Here is an 18537-nt window from a genome sequence, read left to right as displayed (position 1 = left end):
GTTGACTGTGCCTTTAAACAGCTTGTAAAATTCCCGAAAATTATGTAATGGCTTTAGAACCTTCTGATAGGCTAATTGACATCATTTGAGTCAATTGGAGGTGTACCTGTGGATGTATTTTAAGGCCTACCTTCAAGCTCAGTGCCCATTTGCTTGACATCATGGGAAAATCAAAAGAAATCAGCCAAGACCTCAGGAAAAGAAATAGTGCAAATCTTTCCCAGAACAACAGCAAAGAACCTTGTCAAGATGCTGGAGGAAACCGGTACAAAAGTATCTATATCCACACTAAAACGAGTACTATATTGACATAACCTGAAAGGCTGCTCAGCAAGGAAGAAGCCACTGCTGCAAAACCGGCATAAAAAAGCCAGACTACGGTTTGCAACTGCACATGGGGACAACGATCATACTTTTTGGAGAAATGGCCTTTGGTCTGATGAAACAAAAATGTAACTGTTTAGCCATAATGGCCATTGTTATGTTTGGCAGCATCTTGTTGTGGGTATGCTTTGCTGCAGGAGGGACTGGTGCACTTCACAAAATAGATGGCATCACGAGGAAAGAAAATTGTGGATATATTGAAGCAACATCTCAAGGCATCAGTCAGGAATTTAAAGCTTGATCGCAAATGGGTCTTCCATATGGATAATGACCCCAAGCATACTTCCAAAGTTGTGGCAAAATGGCTTAAGGACAACAAAGTCAAGGTATTGGAGTGGCCATCACAAAGCCCTGACCTCATTCCTATAGAAAATTTGTGGGCAGAACTGAAAAAGCGTGTGCGAGCAAGGAGGCCTACAAACCTGACTGTTACACCAGCTCTGTCAGAAGGAATGGGCCAAAATTCACCCAACTTACTGTGGGAAGCTTGTGGAAGGCTACCCGAAACGTTTTACCCAAGTCAAACAATTTAAAGGCAATGCTACCAAATACTGACTGAGTGTATGTACATTTCTGACCCACTGGGAATGTGATGATAGAAATTCTAGCTGGAATAAATAATTCTCTCTACTATTATTCTGACATTTCACATTCTTAAAATAAAGTGGTGATCCTAACTGACCTAAGACAGGGGATTTTTACTAGGATTAAATGTCAGGAATTGTGAAAACTGAGTTTAAATGTATTTGGCGGAGGTGTATGTAAACTTCCGACTTCAACTGTATATATGACTGGTCTACCGTCTTCAGAACTGAATATTTATTGCTATTTGCCTCATAAAAGAAAAGAGAACCACATTTCTGGGATCTTTTATTTGAAACATGGGAACAACACTTTCCGTTGAGTTTGTTTTTGTTCAGTGTATGAAATGTATGGCTCACCTTTTCTCACTTTGGCCCACTTCTATTCAAGGCTAGAACTACTTTTTCTTCTTCTAGGGGTTCTAATGCTTCCGATTTTGATGTGCATTTTGATACCATACCTTTTTTCACTTTTGAATGTACATTGTTGTTTACTAGGTGTTGTGTAATTAATTTTGGCTGTTCTGTGACCACTCCCTCCTCAATCAGGGGTGGAAAATGCTTTGTTCAAAAGAAGTCTCGGCCATGCCGCTGAACCGCGCTGGAGTTTTAAAATCTTTGTTCCATTGAACATGCCATACAAATAAAGGTATTTTAATGAATTATATGAAGAGTGCTTTGATTCTCCTTTCTTTTTGATGACAAATTGACCCCTTTTACCAAAGAGCACCTTCTATCTACGAAGATAATTTAGTTTGTTCTATCATAAAGCTTTTATTGAGAATAGCCAAAGCTATAGACTTTCATTGTTATTTCTGAAAGTCACAACTTTAGGACAACTATAGGCTAGAATATTTGGGAAATACAGAACTGCTCATTAAGCTTGGGCGATATCCAGATTTTCATATCGTCAAACTGTCCTTCGCTCATCCCAGGATTTATGTTATTACCGGCATAGCACACGAGGGCTCAAATAATGCAAGAAAAGCCCATTGTGCCTCTAGTACCAAAATGCTAACAAAATTAGCAAAACCTAATAGCGAATTCACATCGACGCTGTTAAATAAATGCTAACGAGCGTAAACGAACATCAAGACAGGCAAATCCAGCTCATAAAGTTATACAAGCATAGCTAGTAGCTGCCGAATGTCGTTTTCGGTGAGTGTGGACATTTTACAAGTTAAATTGAAAGAGGGAGACTGAAAATTATGAAGCTTTTCTGGAGTAATAGCAGCATGTGTACACGGAGCAGAGGAGAAAAGTTCGGAGGAGGAATAAAACGCTAGTTGGAAGCACAGGGAAAGAATGACAGCTGTGCAGATTACTCACCCAGAGCTCTTTGACTTCTGGCAGAAAAACAAACAAGTATATATATATTTTTTTTTTCACCTTTATTTAACCAGGTAGGCAAGTTGAGAACAAGTTCTCATTTACAATTGCGACCTGGCCAAGATAAAGCAAAGCAGGTCGACAGATACAACGACACAGAGTTACACATGGAGTAAAACAAACATACAGTCAATAATACAGTATAAACAAGTTTATATACAATGTGAGCAAATCAGGTGAGAAGGGAGGTAAAGGCAAAAAAGGCCATGGTGGCAAAGTAAATACAATATGGCAAGTAAAACACTGGAATGGTAGTTTTGCAATGGAAGAATGTGCAAAGTAGAAATAAAAATAATGGGGTGCAAAGGAGCAAAATAAATAAATAAATTAAATACAGTTGGGAAAGAGGTAGTTGTTTGGGCTAAATTATAGGTGGGCTATGTACAGGTGCAGTAATCTGTAAGATGCTCTGACAGTTGGTTCTTAAAGCTAGTGAGGGAGATAAAGTGTTTCCAGTTTCAGAGATTTTTGAAGTTCGTTCCAGTCATTGGCAGCAGAGAACTGGAAGGAGAGGCGGCCAAAGAAAGAATTGGTTTTGGGGGTGACTAGAGAGATATACCTGCTGGAGCGTGTGCTACAGGTGGGAGATCCTATGGTGACCAGCGAGCTGAGATAAGGGGGGACTTTACCTAGCAGGGTCTTGTAGATGACATGGAGCCAGTGGGTTTGGCGACGAGTATGAAGCGAGGGCCAGCCAACGAAAGCGTACAGGTCGCAATGGTGGGTAGTATATGGGGCTTTGGTGACAAAACGGATTGCACTGTGATAGACTGCAACCAATTTGTTGAGTAGGGTATTGGAGGCTATTTTGTAAATGACATCGCCAAAGTCGAGGATTGGTAGGATGGTCAGTTTTACAAGGGTATGTTTGGCAGCATGAGTGAAGGATGCTTTGTTGCGAAATAGGAAGCCAATTCTAGATTTAACTTTGGATTGGAGATGTTTGATATGGGTCTGGAAGGAGGGTTTACAGTCTAACCAGACACCTAAGTATTTGTAGTTGTCCACGTATTCTAAGTCAGAGCCGTCCAGAGTAGTGATGTTGGACAGGCGGGTAGGTGCAGGTAGCGATCGGTTGAAGAGCATGCATTTAGTTTTACTTGTATTTAAGAGCAATTGGAGGCCACGGAAGGAGAGTTGTATGGCATTGAAGCTTGCCTGTAGGGTTGTTAACACAGTGTCCAAAGAAGGGCCAGAAGTATACAGAATGGTGTCGTCTGCGTAGAGGTGGATCAGGGACTCACCAGCAGCAAGAGCGACCTCATTGATGTATACAGAGAAGAGAGTCGGTCCAAGAATTGAACCCTGTGGCACCCCCATAGAGACTGCCAGAGGTCCGGACAGCAGACCCTCCGATTTGACACACTGAACTCTATCAGAGAAGTAGTTGGTGAACCAGGCGAGGCAATCATTTGAGAAACCAAGGCTGTCGAGTCTGCCGATGAGGATGTGGTGGTTGACAGAATCGAAAGCCTTGGCCAGATCAAATTTCCAGTTCTGCCCCTCATCCAAAGTGCATGGGTTCTCAGCAGTGGACCTGAAGCCCAATGGAAATGATGAGATGGTGAATACGGCTGCACAGTAATGTTTCTTATCGATGGTGGTTAAGATATCGTTTAGGACCTTGAGCGTGGCTGAGGTGCACCCATGACCAGCTCTGAAACCAGATTGCATAGCAGAGAAGGTATGGTGAGATTCGAAATGGTCGGTAATCTGTTTGTTCACTTGGCTTTCGAAGACCTTAGAAAGGCATGGTAGGATAGATATAGGTCTGTAGCAGTTTGGGTCAAGAGTGTCCCCCTCCTTTGAAGAGGGGGATGACCGCAGCTGCTTTCCAATCTTTGGGAATCTCAGACGACACGAAAGAGAGGTTGAACAGGCTAGTAATAGGGGTGGCAACAATTTCGGCAGATAATTTTAGAAAGAAAGGGTCCAGATTGTCTAGCCCGGCTGATTTGTAGGGGTCCAGATTTTTCAGCTCTTTCAGAACATCAGCTGAATGGATTTGGGAGAAGGAGAAATGGGGAGGCTTGGGCGAGTTGCTGTTGGGGGTGCAGTGCTGTTGACCGGGGTAGGAGTAGCCAGGTGGAAAGCATGGCCAGCCGTAGAAAAATGCTTATTGAAATTCTCAATTATGGTGGATTTATCAGTGGTGACAGTGTTTCCTATCTTCAGTGCAGTGGGCAGCTGGGAGGAGTTGTTCTTATTCTCCATGGACTTTACAGTGTCCCAGAACTTTTTTGAGTTAGTGTTGCAGGAAGCAAATTTCTGCTTGAAAAAGCTAGCCTTGGCTTTTCTAACTGCCTGTGTATAACGGTTTCTAGCTTCCCTGAATAGCTGCATATCACGGGGCTGTTCGATGCTAATGCAGAATGCCATAGGATGTTTTTGTGTTGGTTAAGGGCAGTCAGGTCTGGGGAGAACCAAGGGCTATATCTGTTCCTGGTTCTAAATTTCTTGAATGGGGCATGTTTATTTAAGATGGTTAGGAAGGCATTTAAAAAAATATCCAGGCATCCTCTACTGACGGGATGAGATCAATATCCTTCCAGGATACCCCGGCCAGGTCGATTAGAAAGGCCTGCTCGCTGAAGTGTTTCAGGGAGCGTTTTACAGTGATGAGTGGAGGTCGTTTGACCGCTGACCCATTACGGATGCAGGCAATGAGGCAGTGATCGCTGAGATCTTGGTTGAAGACAGCAGAGGTGTATTTAGAGGGGAAGTTGGTTAGGATGATATCTATGAGGGTGCCCGTGTTTAAGGCTTTGGGGTGTACCTGGTAGGTTCATTGATAATTTGAGTGAGATTGAGGGCATCAAGTTTAGATTGTAGGATGGCTGGGGTGTTAAGCATGTTCCAGTTTAGGTCGCCTAGCAGCACGAGCTCTGAAGATAGATGGGGGGCAATCAGTTCACATATGGTGTCCAGAGCACAGCTGGGGGCAGAGGGTGGTCTATAGCAGGCGGCAACGGTGAGAGACTTGTTTTTAGAGAGGTGGATTTTTAGAAGTAGAAGTTCAAATTGTTTGAGTACAGACCTGGATAGTAGGACAGAACTCTGCAGGCTATCTTTGCAACACCGCCCCCTTTGGCAGTTCTATCTTGTCTGAAAATGTTGTAATTTGGAATTAAAATTTCAGAATTTTTGGTGGTCTTCCTAAGCCAGGATTCAGACACAGCTAGAACATGCGGGTTGGCAGAGTGTGCTAAAGCAGTGAATAGAACAAACTTAGGGAGGAGGCTTCTAATGTTAACATGCATGAAACCAAGGCTATTACGGTTACAGAAGTCATCAAAAGAGAGCGCCTGGGGAATAGGAGTGGAGCTAGGCATTGCAGGGCCTGGATTCACCTCTACATCGCCAGAGGAACATAGGAGGAGAAGAATAAGGGTACGGCTAAAAGCAATAAGAATTGGTCGTCTATAACATCTGGAACAGAGAGTAAAAGGAGGTTTCTGGGGGCGATAAAATAGCATCAAGGTATAATGTACAGACAGAGGTATGGTAGGATGTGAATACAGTGGAGGTAAACCTAGGTATTGAGTGATGAAGAGAGATATATTGTCTCTAGAAACATCATTGAAACCAGGAGATGTCATTGCATGTGTGGGTGGTGGAACTAATAAATTGGATAATGTATAGTAAGCAGGACTAGAGGCTCTACAGTGAAATAAGCCAAAAAACACTAACCAGAACAGCAATGGACAAAACATATTGACATTAAGGAGAGGCATCCTTAGTCGAGTGATCAAAAAAGAGTCCAGTGAGTGGAGTGGTTGGTTTCGGGGTCAAGGCGATTTAGACTGCTAGCCAGGACATCGGTAGCAAGCTAGCATAGGAAGGGGGTCTGTTGTTAGCCACCTCTTGCATTCCGTCAGTAGATTAGTGGGGTTCCGTGTGGTAGAGGGGATTAGTCCAAATCACACAACAACAAAAATAAAATAAAAACAATAGATATAGTTATAGAGGCCCAAGAATAAACATAATAATAATAATAAAAATAAATAAATTGTCCGATTGTCTATTCTGAGAGCAGCCGGTAAGACAGCTAACGGTTAGCAGGCCGCAGATGGGCGTTCAGGTAACGTCGAGACGGAGGAGCCAGCCGGATCTCCTTCGGGTAGATAACGTCGGCAGTCCAGCCGTGAAGGCCCGGTGGGGCTCCGCGTAGGCCGTAAAACGGGTCCGGATAGGTGACTGCAGCCCAGGAGTGATTGACGGAGCTCAGGAGTGATTGACGGAGCTGGCTAGCTCCGGAGTAATTGATGTCTGCTCCGGAATCGACGAGAGCAGATAGACACACGGATAGCAGCTAGCTAGCTGTGAGATCCGGGAATGAATGTCCAGAGTTAGCGGTTGAAATCCAAGGACATGGAGAGAAAAATTGGTCCGGTAGGTTCCGTTCCGAGCCGCGCTGCACCGTACAAAACTGGCGATAGATTTTCGAGCTAAAGAATAGCTGATGACCACAAACCGTGGTTAGCTGAACACTAACGACTTGCCAGTAAAGAAGCTAACTAGCTTCTGATTAGCTTCTAGCTAGCTTCTGGCTAGCTTCTGGCTAGCTTCTTGGAGGATTGCAGATTTGAGGTAAATAATACTTATTTATAAATATAAATTGGTGAGGTGGGTTGCAGGAGAGTGTTTTGAAGATGAGTTGATGGAAAATAAAAAAAATGTATGTGAAAAAAGTTGTAAATATATATATATATATATATACAGGACACGACAAGACAAGACGAGGACAAAAGACGCCTGAACTACTATGCCATCTCGGGCAATATACTTCATCACCTGATGTGCACTGCACAACAGACTCCGCCATCTCCCTTTGTGGTATCTACAAGTCTCCCTTTGTGCTATTTATAAACAAACACGACTGGATGTACGGTTCTGGGGAACTATGGTAAGCTTCATAAGATAAAATCATGTGACAGGTCAAATGAAGAACCCAATCTGCTTTATCACCTAATTTATTGCACAAATTAATGGAGGTATTAACTGGAGGTATTAACTTAAAGTAGCCACAAATATTCAAATTTATTGAAAAACTTCAAATAAGTTGTCTGGATGGTTTTGAAAAACTATCCCTTGGCTTTTTTCCAAATACCCCTGTATAAGATATATACGGTATACCGCCCAAGCCAACTGTTCATAACTTTAACCTGAATTAAAGCTTTTATGAGAGGTTATTGGCCATTTGGTTATATACTACACTTGGAGGGATTTTCCCAGCTCGCAACTTGATTACATTTTACTATAGGCTATTGATATTGTTTGTTCTCTATCATTATTAGTCCCCTGTCTGCGTTACGTTTTTAGGCTATTCAAATCACTTTGATTTGCATAAATAAATAAAAAGCCGTGCATAAAACGATGAAGCGTAGCCTTCAGTCATATTAATTTTGCCTATCGAATGGAGAGAGGAGAGAATCTAGGCTATGTTTTATTTATTTTTCAACGGCTTAACACAAGATGGTTAAGGAGTGTACATTTATACATAAAAAAAAAAGTTTAGGCTACAGTCTAAAGCCCATGCATCCAACAAATGTTTTCTGACTGGACATTTTGCGCTTCTTTGGCGGACTTCTCCGCTCTGTCTGGCCTACATTGCTCCTAGCATTCTGTGTCACATATTAAAAAGGTAATAGCAAGTAGGAATAGTCAAATTACTCAGAACGTCACTTGTGTGCTGCCCTGCTTTGCACTGCGAGAGACCGTTCTTTACTGCAGGGCGCCAACCATCGTCTGTCATATCACGGTGTTGTTGCCATCGACGATGATTGACGGCCATTGTCAACGGTGACGACGTCGTGAGATGACAGACGATGGTTGGCGCCCTGCAGTAAAGAACGGTCTCTCGCAGTGCAAAGCAGGGCAGCACACAAGTGACCCTACGCTATCGTGATATCGCCCGACCCTAGTGTGTTTTGTGTGTGTTTCTTCAACACCTTTGTGACCACGTCAACAGGCATTGATCAGTCTGCTTACTCAGCATTCAAGATCAGAGCCACTTTGAGAATAGACAAAGACCAACTCCACTTAACACCAAAGATCAGCGGTGAGCCGGGAGATTTGGGTCAAGGTTTTCCTCGATTTTATCGGCCCGTCTGTCTAATGCTAAAGGAACTTGGCGGTGAATGCAGACCCATGCCCTACCTCTGTGTCTGCTTAAATCAGATGGGAGATAAAACTCTAATCTAACTCTGACTGAAAGGAAATGGCCTCCCTTAAAGTACAAGGCATCCGTACAATTTAAATGTAGTCCATTTGCAGGGCAAATGCAGAGCACACATTGAAGGACCACATACAATATTCTGCTGCAGATCCCCCTAGGATCATACCCTTTACCATCTTGGCTCTTGTGTAGATTTGTAAGGATTTAATGGGTATCAAGTGAAAATTCCACAGAGCTTGTTAGAGGGCAAGGTAGAGCTATAAACATATTGCTTTGTATCTTACGTTAAGCACTAAGGATTTAAAATGGAATTGGACCGCTACATTCTGAAATGAACAGATGAGTACTGTGCTTCTTTCTTAAAAGGGACAGGGGATTTGATTAGATTTATTTTTTTATTCCCATATTAAGAGGGCAATCAGTTATTGCTACTGTGCCTTCAAAGTATTCACACCTAGACTTATTCCACATTTTGTTGTTCCAGCCTGAATTCAAAATGGATTAAATATAGATTGATTTTACCCATCTGCACACAATACCATGTAATGACAATGAAACATGTTTTTAGAAATGTTTGCAAATGTATTGAAAATTAAATAAAGAAATGTCTTTTGAAAGTATTCTCACCTGTGAGTCGATACTTTGTAGAAGCACCTTTGGTAGCGATTATAGCTGTGAGTCTTTTGGGGTAAGTAGGAGTTAGGAGTCTAGCACACCCGAATTGTACAATATTTGCCCATTTGTTCTTAGTTTCAAGCGCCATCAAATTGATTGATTGTCTTAAATGTCTGTCGAGCAATGATCAATGTAATTTGAAACTGTAACTTGGCCACAATGACGTTTTGGTATTGTCCTGCTGAAAGGTGAATTTGTCTCCCAGTGTCTATTGGAAAGCAGACTGGTCCAGGTCTTCCTCTAAGATTTTGTCTGTGCTCATAGCTCGGTTCTGTTTATTTTCAACCAAAGAAACTCTGTAGTCCTTGCCAATCACAAGCATACCCATAACATGATGCAGCCACCATGCTTGAAAATATTAGTGATACTCAGTGATGTTTGATTTGCCCCAAACATAATGCCATGTGTTCAGACAAAAATATTTGCAACATTTTATGCATTATTGCAAACAGGATGCATGTTTTGGAATCTTTTTTTTCTGTCATTTATCTTAATATTGTGGAGTAACTACAATGTTTTCATATCACAACCATTAAACTCTAACTGTTTTAAAGTCACGATTGGCCTCATGGTGAAATCGCTGAAGTTTCCCTCCTCTCTGGCAACTGAGTTAGGAAGGATGCCTGTAGTGACTGGGTGTATTTATGTACCATCTAAAACCTAATTAACTTCACTACGCCGTGCCTTTCTTTGAGAGGCATTGAAAACCCTTTTTGGTCTTTGGTTGAATGTCATTTAAACCCACTACTCGATTGAGGTACCTTATAGATCATTGTTTGTGTGGGGTGCAGAGATGGGATAGTTATTAAAATATTAATGTTTACCACTTATTGAACTTAATTTGTCCATGCAGCTTATCTGATTCGTTAAGTGCTTATTTAGGCTTGCCAGAACAATTAATAATAATTAAAAAATCAACAAATTATTCCACTTTGACATTATGGGGTATTGTGTGTAGATCAGTGACACAAAATGTCAATGTTATACATTTTTAAATGCAGTCTGACAACAAAATGTGGAAAAAGTAAATAGAGGTGAATACTTTCTGAAGGCATAGTAGAAAAATCGTTAGAAAAATATTACATGAAGAATACCCCCCCCCCCCCTACACACACACACACACACACACACACAGTTTAATTCGTAATCTCCAGTAACACATGGAACTCAAAGATGGTCTGCAGAAAGTGTGTGTTCCTGGACATCCTTCAGGGGACATCTGGCCTGGAATGTGGTACAATATCTGTTATACACCATAACTGAGGGGCATTTGTCAACAACAAATTTGTAAATCTTTGCGTGGAGGGGCTGTCGTTACAACATTGGCTAAACTAAAGAATGAACGTCAACCTGCATTTGTAACAAAATATATCTATCAATATAGATTTGAAGTAGAGGTCCAGAAAGTTGGACCCATTCTGAAATCGAACATCATAAGGTCGTGCCAACATAAGGTTGGCATGACCTGAAGCAGAAGTTAAAGGGTCAAATCAGGGCAATGTAAAGGGGGTACGAGCAACCCCTTCCTCCGCCTTGTCATCGGAAGATCTACCCGTCTCGTCATCTTTCAACGAGATAATTCCTTTTCACTAAACCCTGACTAGCACCAAAAGCTCAGCCTTTAGGGCTTTCTCAGTGATAATGAATCCATGGACAGCGACAGCTAAAAAGGTCTACTTTACAAAACCTCACCAAACAATCAAGAGGGCGCTTCAAAACACTTGGATGGCTGAAGGAGGCCATCTTGTACAATGCAGTCTACTAAACATAAACTGAATGAGTCATCCAAACTCAAAACCTACCATCACACCTCAATCACTAAATCACAGAGAGCTCAGAGCAGCAGGGTGCGGTGGGTTTATTGGAATGATCCCGGATGAGCCCCCCATTATGTTACGCCTCTGTGAAGAGGGAACGCAACACCCTGCGAGTAAGGATGACAAAAGGCAGAATGTGGTACCGTTTACAAGGAATGTATTCCGTCACACGGTAATATGGGGAAAAGGGGCTGGACGGAACCAAAGCAAAGAAAGTACATGTCAAAGCCCCCCCTCTCCTATCTAACCTGCCTACTCACTACCTATCTAACTTAGCACCACCTGGTGCGCTAACCAAAATACAAGGGGATGGTCCGCCCAGGTCTTACCTAGTGTGCCTAGACACTGAAAACACTACGGGTATATCTATGCCTGCGGGCCTCTTGCCTAAGCACTCCCTAGGTCCCTTCCCCCCCTGGGAACAAATGAAACAGAATAACACAAACAATTTCAATAACCAAAACACTGCGTCCTATTGACACACAGACATAACCAATCAGCTCTCTCAATCAACCAATACAGGATACACTAATCATCTCCCTATGAGAACAACCAACACAGTATATCACCCTCAGCCTCCTTTCGCAGCAATGATCTTTCTGCAATCTATATCTCTGCAATGAGTTCCCTTCTGAACAGAACACTGGCTTTTATATAGATTCAGAAGGAATGGGTAATTGGAGACAGATGTGTCTTGACGAGGGGGCGGGGTCAGCTCACCAATTAGCCATGGAGTCGACCAATCAGCTACTTGAGGGATTTCAGGAAGCCATTTCCTGAAATACACACATGCAAATACACAAACTACAACACAGAAACTGGGGAAAGTAACAGGGGAGTTTCTCCCATTCTCTACAGATCCTCTCAAGCTCTGTCAGGTTGGGTGGGGAGCGTTGCTGCATAGCTATTTTCAGGTCTCTCCAGAGATGTTTGATCGGGTTCAAGTGCAGGTTCTGGCTGGGCCACCCCAGGACATTCAGAGACTTGTCCCGAAGCCACTCCTGCGTGGTCTTGGCTGTGTGCTTAGGGTTGTTGTCCTGTTGGAAGGTGAACTTTCGCCACAATCGCAGGTCCTGGGCGCTTTGGAGCAGGTTTTCATCAAGGGTCTCTCTGTACTTTGCTCCATTCATCTTTCCCTCGATCCTGACTAGTCTCCCAGTCCCTGCCAATGAAAAATATCCCCACAGCGTGATGCTGCCACAACCATGTTTCACAGTAGGGATGGCGGAAGGTTTTTTCCAGACGTCACGCTTGGCATTCAGGCCAAAGGGTTCAATCTTGGTTTCATCAGACCAGAGAATCTTGCAGGCTGCCATGTGCCTTTTACTGAGGAGTGTCATATGCATTTTTATTTAGACTCTCAGGATATCCGGAAAATAAAGTCAAGTTATTTTCTAAAAGTAAATGTATTAATTAAAATTATAATCAAATGCCCACATTTTCCCAGAAGGCATTCATTCCAAGCCAATAGACAGTAACATATGTATTTATTGACTAAGAACATATTCTCTTCTACAGCAACACCCTGGGGAAGAATGAGCCAATTGGAAGCTGTGGACGATTAGGTGTCCGTGATGATATGAGGTCTAGTTTAGGAATTCAGAGAGTCAGGACAGATGCACATTAGTGTGTGTGTACACCTACAGTAACAGTCAAAGTTTGGACACCTCATTCAAGGTTTTTTCTTTATTTTTACGATTTTAGAATAATAGTGAAGACATCAAAACTATGAAATAACACAGATGGAATTATGTTGTAACCAAAAATTATTGTTCGCGGCTCTTCATTCACTCTGCGATCCAACTTATGCCAAACCATCTCAATTGGGTTGAGGTAGGGTGATTGTGGAGGCCAGGTCATCTGATGCACTCTCATTGGTCAAATAGCCCTTACACAGCCTGGAGGTATATTTTGGGTCTTTGTCCTGTTGAAAAACAAATGATAGTCCTACTAAGCACAAACCAGATGGGATGGTGTATCGCTGGATGTCATAAGGTGAATGCACCAATTTGTAAGTCGCTCTGGATAAGAGCATCTGCTAAATGTCTTAAATGTAAATGTAAAATGAGTGGCTTCCGTCTTGCCACTCTACCATAAAGGCCTGATTGGTGGAGTGCTGCAGAGATGGTTGTCCCATCTCAGTTTGGCCGGGCGGGCAGCTCTAGGAAGAGTCTTGGTGGTTTCAAACTTGTTCCATTTAAGAATAATGTTGGCCACTGTGTTCTTGGGGACCTTCAATGCTGCAGATATTGTTTGGTACCCTTCGCCAGATCTGTGCCTCGACACAATCCTGTCTCGGAGCTCAACGGGACAATTCCTTCGACCTCATAGCTTGGTTTTTGCTCTGACATGCAATGTCAAATGTGGGACCTTTATATAGGCAAGTGTGTGGCTTTCCAAATCATGTCTAGTCAATTGAATTTACCATTGGTGGACTTCAATTTGCAAACATTTCTACGAACCTGTTTTTGCTTTGACATTATGGTGTATTGTGTGCAGATTGATAAAAAAAATTAAAAAGTAATCCATTTTAGAATAAGGCTGTAACATAGCAATGTGGAAAAAGGGAAGGGGTCTGAATGCTTTCCGAATGCACTGTATATGCATAGATGCTAATTCTAGTTTTTTTATTATCTGAATATTTTATAAAGATGAACATTATATTGTTAGATTAAAGGAGTAACTCGGGTAGTTGGAGCGCTGGTTCGCACTGCCTTCATAGGCCTGCAGTAGTTAAGCCTAATAGACGTACCACACCAAACTTTCACAAACGTTTCTTGCTTTTGATATTACCCTAATAAAATCAAATTGTTGTTTTGGGGAAAATAAGAACAGGTTATTATATTTCAGCATTAAATAAAGTTTTGCATCTCGACATCTTTGGTTTTTCCTTTTCTTTTACAGCGGAACTTAATTTGGCCAAAGGAAATGGCTCAAGAATGAAACAAAACAATTGTTCCATATTTAAAGAACTGGTTTAAACCTTCACAATAGTTTTGAACAGAGGCCTATATTGCAGCAATTAAACAAAGGCGAGTGCCTATAGGCCTACCCCACAATGACAACAATAGGCTTATTATAATCATATGTACAGCAGGCCTACTTTTAACCTAAGTACGTAGCGGACAGGCCCCTGCTTCTTTCCGCTATACTCTTTCTCCTCTAACTTTCGTTCTACTTCAGTGAGAAAGTGAAAAAGGAGTCCATCTTGACAATCAACAGTAACCTAGGCCAAGGCTCCTTTCACTTGCGTTCTCTTAATCTCTCCTCAGCAGCAGCCGCATGTGAGGTGAGCAGCCGGGAACCAGTTTAAGCTGGACATAAGCTATGCGTTTTATTGAGTTGCAATTGGCTGACACAGATGACAAGCTCGCACAGTTCTCATCACCTCACACATGAAGTTAACAGAGGACTGGTCCAGTCGGTAAATACATCTGAATTGCACATACCCGAAACCCGTGGCAACTATATCAGACCCGACTTAGGTCTGAAACAAAAGTCATAATTTAGAACCCGGACCCGCTCGGCTCCTGGGTCGGATCTTGGAATTTTGGGTCTGTTTGACCCGCGAAGACCTCTTAATATGAGCCCAATCTAATACCAAATATGTTCGTACTTTAGCAATGATTTAACTTTTTTCAAATTACAAGTGGTCAATACATTATTAGCCGTATGGGCCTATATTGCATGAAAAAGAGATTGTATAAAGAAGATGAGCAAGTCCATTGTTTCGTTTTTATTCAAAGTATACAGATACACAACAATAGATCGTCAACTCTCCACCACCCACAACTCAACATCCTAGTATTTCTGACTATTTAGGAATGTTCTGCGCTAGACATTTTGAATTCTGTTTGGCTGATCTGTGGTGGTTATAATTCAACAGTGGCAGCAGTGAGGATAGAAGGCAAACGCAAACATTTAGCACTTGCGTAGCCAACATGGGGGTCTGATTCTGGAATATAGAAATACCGACTCAAAATTGAATCCCCTCTGCATTACTACAGAGACCATCTCTTCACACATCAACACTTGCTATTCATGGCTTGCACGTTTGTTTCAATGAGTGTTATTTTGAAGACTGAGCGTTCGATTCAATATAGATATTTCCAAAGGAGGAAAATAATTTAGTATGAAAACCTTTTGTCATCATTGGGATGTCGCAAGATTTTCTGTAGATGCAGTATAACTTTAGCTAACTTATGTTAGCGTTGCTAGCTATTTTTGACACACTTTGCCATCTCTCTAAAGTACATTTGACCACATCATAATGATGGCAAAGTTGTTTCCTATTTACTATTTGTATTCTTCAGCAATGTCATTGTATTTCCAGACCACTATAGCTAACTAGTGTAATTAGCCCCACTTGACTTTCAGTCACCACTATGGCTGAGGCGAAGTATAAATGCGGAAGCTAGTTAGCTAAATACATTGCATGGGCTGAAATTGACCTAATAAAGATCCAATTTGTCAATATAATTACACGACAGACTGCATAACGAATTCATGTGGTGCTAAGCAAAGTAGGCTGGCTAACTTTCTACAATCTGTCAAAAATCACTCAATGTGTAAGAAAAAAAAATATAGCCTAACGCTTTGCTGAAACAGTACAAATAACATTAGATGACTACCCCCCCCCTTCATAATAACATCAATGCATCAGGGAATGGACTCCAAGGTTTCTAAAGCGTTTCACATGGATTTTTAGCACATATTGGCTCCAATGCTTCCCACAGTTGTGTCCAGTTGGCTGGATGTCCTATGGGTGGTGGACATTTTTGATATACATGGGAAATTGTTGAGTGTGAAAAACACAGCAATGTTGCAGTTCTTGACACAACCTGGTGTGCCTGGCACCTACTACCATTCCCCGCTCAAAGGAACTTGAGTCTTATGTCTTGCCCATTCACCCTCTGGCACACATACACAATCAAATACTTCTTTAATGTGTCTCCACCCCTTCATCTACACTGATTGAAGCCGGTTTAACAAGTAACGTCAATAAGGGATCATGGCTTTCACCTGGATTCACCTGGTCAGTCTTTGTCATGGAAAGTGCAGGTGTTCTTAATGTTTTGTGTACTCAGTGTAGAAGCTATGATTTATAACAGAGAGGAATAGCTAGTAAGCTAACATTAGTGCACTAATGTTACGGTCCATCAGTTCCCGACCGAAGTAGCTATCCACTCCATCCGATCACACCCTGGTCTTTCTTTCCACAACCTTCATCAAACTACCTTTTGGATGACCAAACTTATTTTTTAGCAGATTATTGCTGTCTGAAGTAGCAGGTAGCCTTATGATTAAGAGCGTAGGGCCAGTGACGAAAAGGTTGCTGGTTCGATTCTCAGAGCCGACTAGGTTATAAAATCTGTCTGTGCCATTGAGCAAGGTACTTAACCCTAATTGCTTTGTTAAATGACTCAAATGTAAATGTCTGTCTGATGTTGACAGCATAGTCCTTGGTTAAACTTTTTTTTCCGTGTTCTCCATAGCTAATGTCGTCCATGCTTGTTGACCATGACTGTCTTGATCTGTGGTCTAAAGATATCATGTTATCTTGAAAGCATTTTATCCTCTAATCCTTGCCACTCTATTATGGCCATTTAGAGCTATTTGAATTAACAATATTGAAACTTTTTAAAGGAGATGTCTTGGGAACAAATACACGCCCATTCAGGCAAAGGAGTGTTCGCTCACACTCCTTTGCGTAGTAACCCTGTGCACTTCCAGCCCGATAAACAGATGTTTCCCATGATTCTAACCATAGCTTGGACCCAGAGGAGTTGTGATAACTTTATGCCTTTTCATAACTGATTTTGAATCATCTCCCTACCAACTTGTTAAACTTAGCTAACCATTATCATCGAAGGGCAAACTGTCTGGGCCAGTTGTTCAGGGATGTTGGCAATGAAGATGAACTCATGGATACAATTTTTACAGTATGTCTCTGCATCCAGTGTGAAGGCAGTTGGAGTTAGTTTTGCGACCCAATGCTAACTAGCGTTAAGGCAATGACTGGAAGTCTAAGATAACAGTTAGCATGCTAGCTGTTACCATCCATTGATTTCCAGTCATTGCGCTATAAATGTTACCATTGACTTCCAGTCATTGCGCTAACGCTAGTTAGCAGTTGCGCTAACGCCAGTCAGTAACTTCAAACTGCACTCAGGGACATAAAAATTGTATCCACGAGTTCATCTGGCTTTGGATCTTCATTGCCAAAATCCTGAAGCATCCCTTTAAGGGCGACATAGTGTTTGTACAGCTCCGTTGACATTTCCCCACATAATCAATACGCCACAAATTAAAACTACGATTGGCGGACATTCTTAGTCCATTCTCTCATAATAACAAAACGACAATGGTGATCCCCACTACCACCAATCGACTGCTCTGCTAAATTGAACTCCAGTGCGTCTAAATTAGATTTGCCTGTTTCACCTGTGAAGTCCATAAACAGAGGGCCATCCATATCAACCTAATCCCCTACCTTGCATTGTCTCCCCACAGTACTTTGTCCTGCTGCTGTGTATCTTCCTCCTGGAGATCCTCGCCGGTGTCCTGGCCTACATCTATTACCAGCAGGTAATGAATGACTTGATTCACCACCTGATTCCACCGCCAGGAACACCTATCTATTCCCAGAGCCTGTCCAGAGACAGAAGAGTGTCTGTTTGTACAAACTGAAACCCAAACAAGGAAAGGTTCACGGATAATTCCCCACTCTCTTTCTCCATCTGTTGCTTCTCTCTCTCTCTCTCTCTCTCTCTCTCTCTCTCTCTCTCTCTCTCTCTCTCTCTCTCTCTCTCTCTCTCTCTCTCTCTCTCTCTCTCTCTCTCCAGCTCTGCTTTCCCATGCCTGCCACATCTTGTTGTAGCATTTCTGTGGTGTGATAATAGCACTAAGATGTGATTCCCACTACTGTCCCTGTCACTACCACACACCCCTGCTGTGTCGATGTTAGACCTGAAGGAATGTTATCCTACCAAGCTTGTTGTGTGTCATTTGAACTCTCTCTGTGTAATTGTCTGCTCATGTTCCTTTGGCCTCGTCACCCTGTTTTCATCTCACTGCTGCAATGTTTCCCACGCTGTCAACAGGTCAAATAGAAACCTATTATATTTCTCTCTCTTCCTCTCCCTCCCTCGTTCATATATTCCCTTTATCTCTCTTTTTACGTTCGGACTTGCCTCTACATTCTGTGGTTGCCATAGAAACTGTGGACCAGCTAGATGTAGGCCTATGCTCTTGCCTAAGTTTTGCACTACTGTTATAAATGAATGAAAATGTACTTCTTCTTACATTTTATGTATATCATTTCCTCTTTCAAGAGAAGTTCCTTCTGTAATGACAGTTTTAGCTATTCTGGACCTTTTGATACAGTGGATCATTCTATTCTATTAAATCGACAATGAGATGCATTACATTCCTTCAAGTATTACTTTACTGATAGAAGATTCACAGTCATTGGTGAGCTTATGTCTGCTTCTCCCACTACCTTATTTTCAAT

At 42.0% G+C, this 18537-nt stretch overlaps 1 protein-coding gene across 1 annotated transcript in view; it reads left to right on the top strand.

The window, feature by feature from the left end:
• The window catches only part of LOC124035909 (CD151 antigen-like), a 55893-nt gene that overhangs the window by 32286 nt on the left and 5070 nt on the right, over positions 1–18537 (top strand). Inside the window, exon 4 of the mRNA XM_046349794.1 lies at positions 17538–17612. Within this exon, the coding sequence (XP_046205750.1) occupies positions 17538–17612 (75 nt within the window). The remainder of the gene's footprint in view (positions 1–17537; positions 17613–18537) is intronic.

This window comes from Oncorhynchus gorbuscha, linkage group LG05 (assembly GCF_021184085.1).
Source record: "Oncorhynchus gorbuscha isolate QuinsamMale2020 ecotype Even-year linkage group LG05, OgorEven_v1.0, whole genome shotgun sequence".
NCBI lineage: Eukaryota > Metazoa > Chordata > Actinopteri > Salmoniformes > Salmonidae > Oncorhynchus > Oncorhynchus gorbuscha.
Note: the sequence above shows the minus strand (reverse complement) of the source record. Positions and strands in the feature narration are given on the sequence as shown.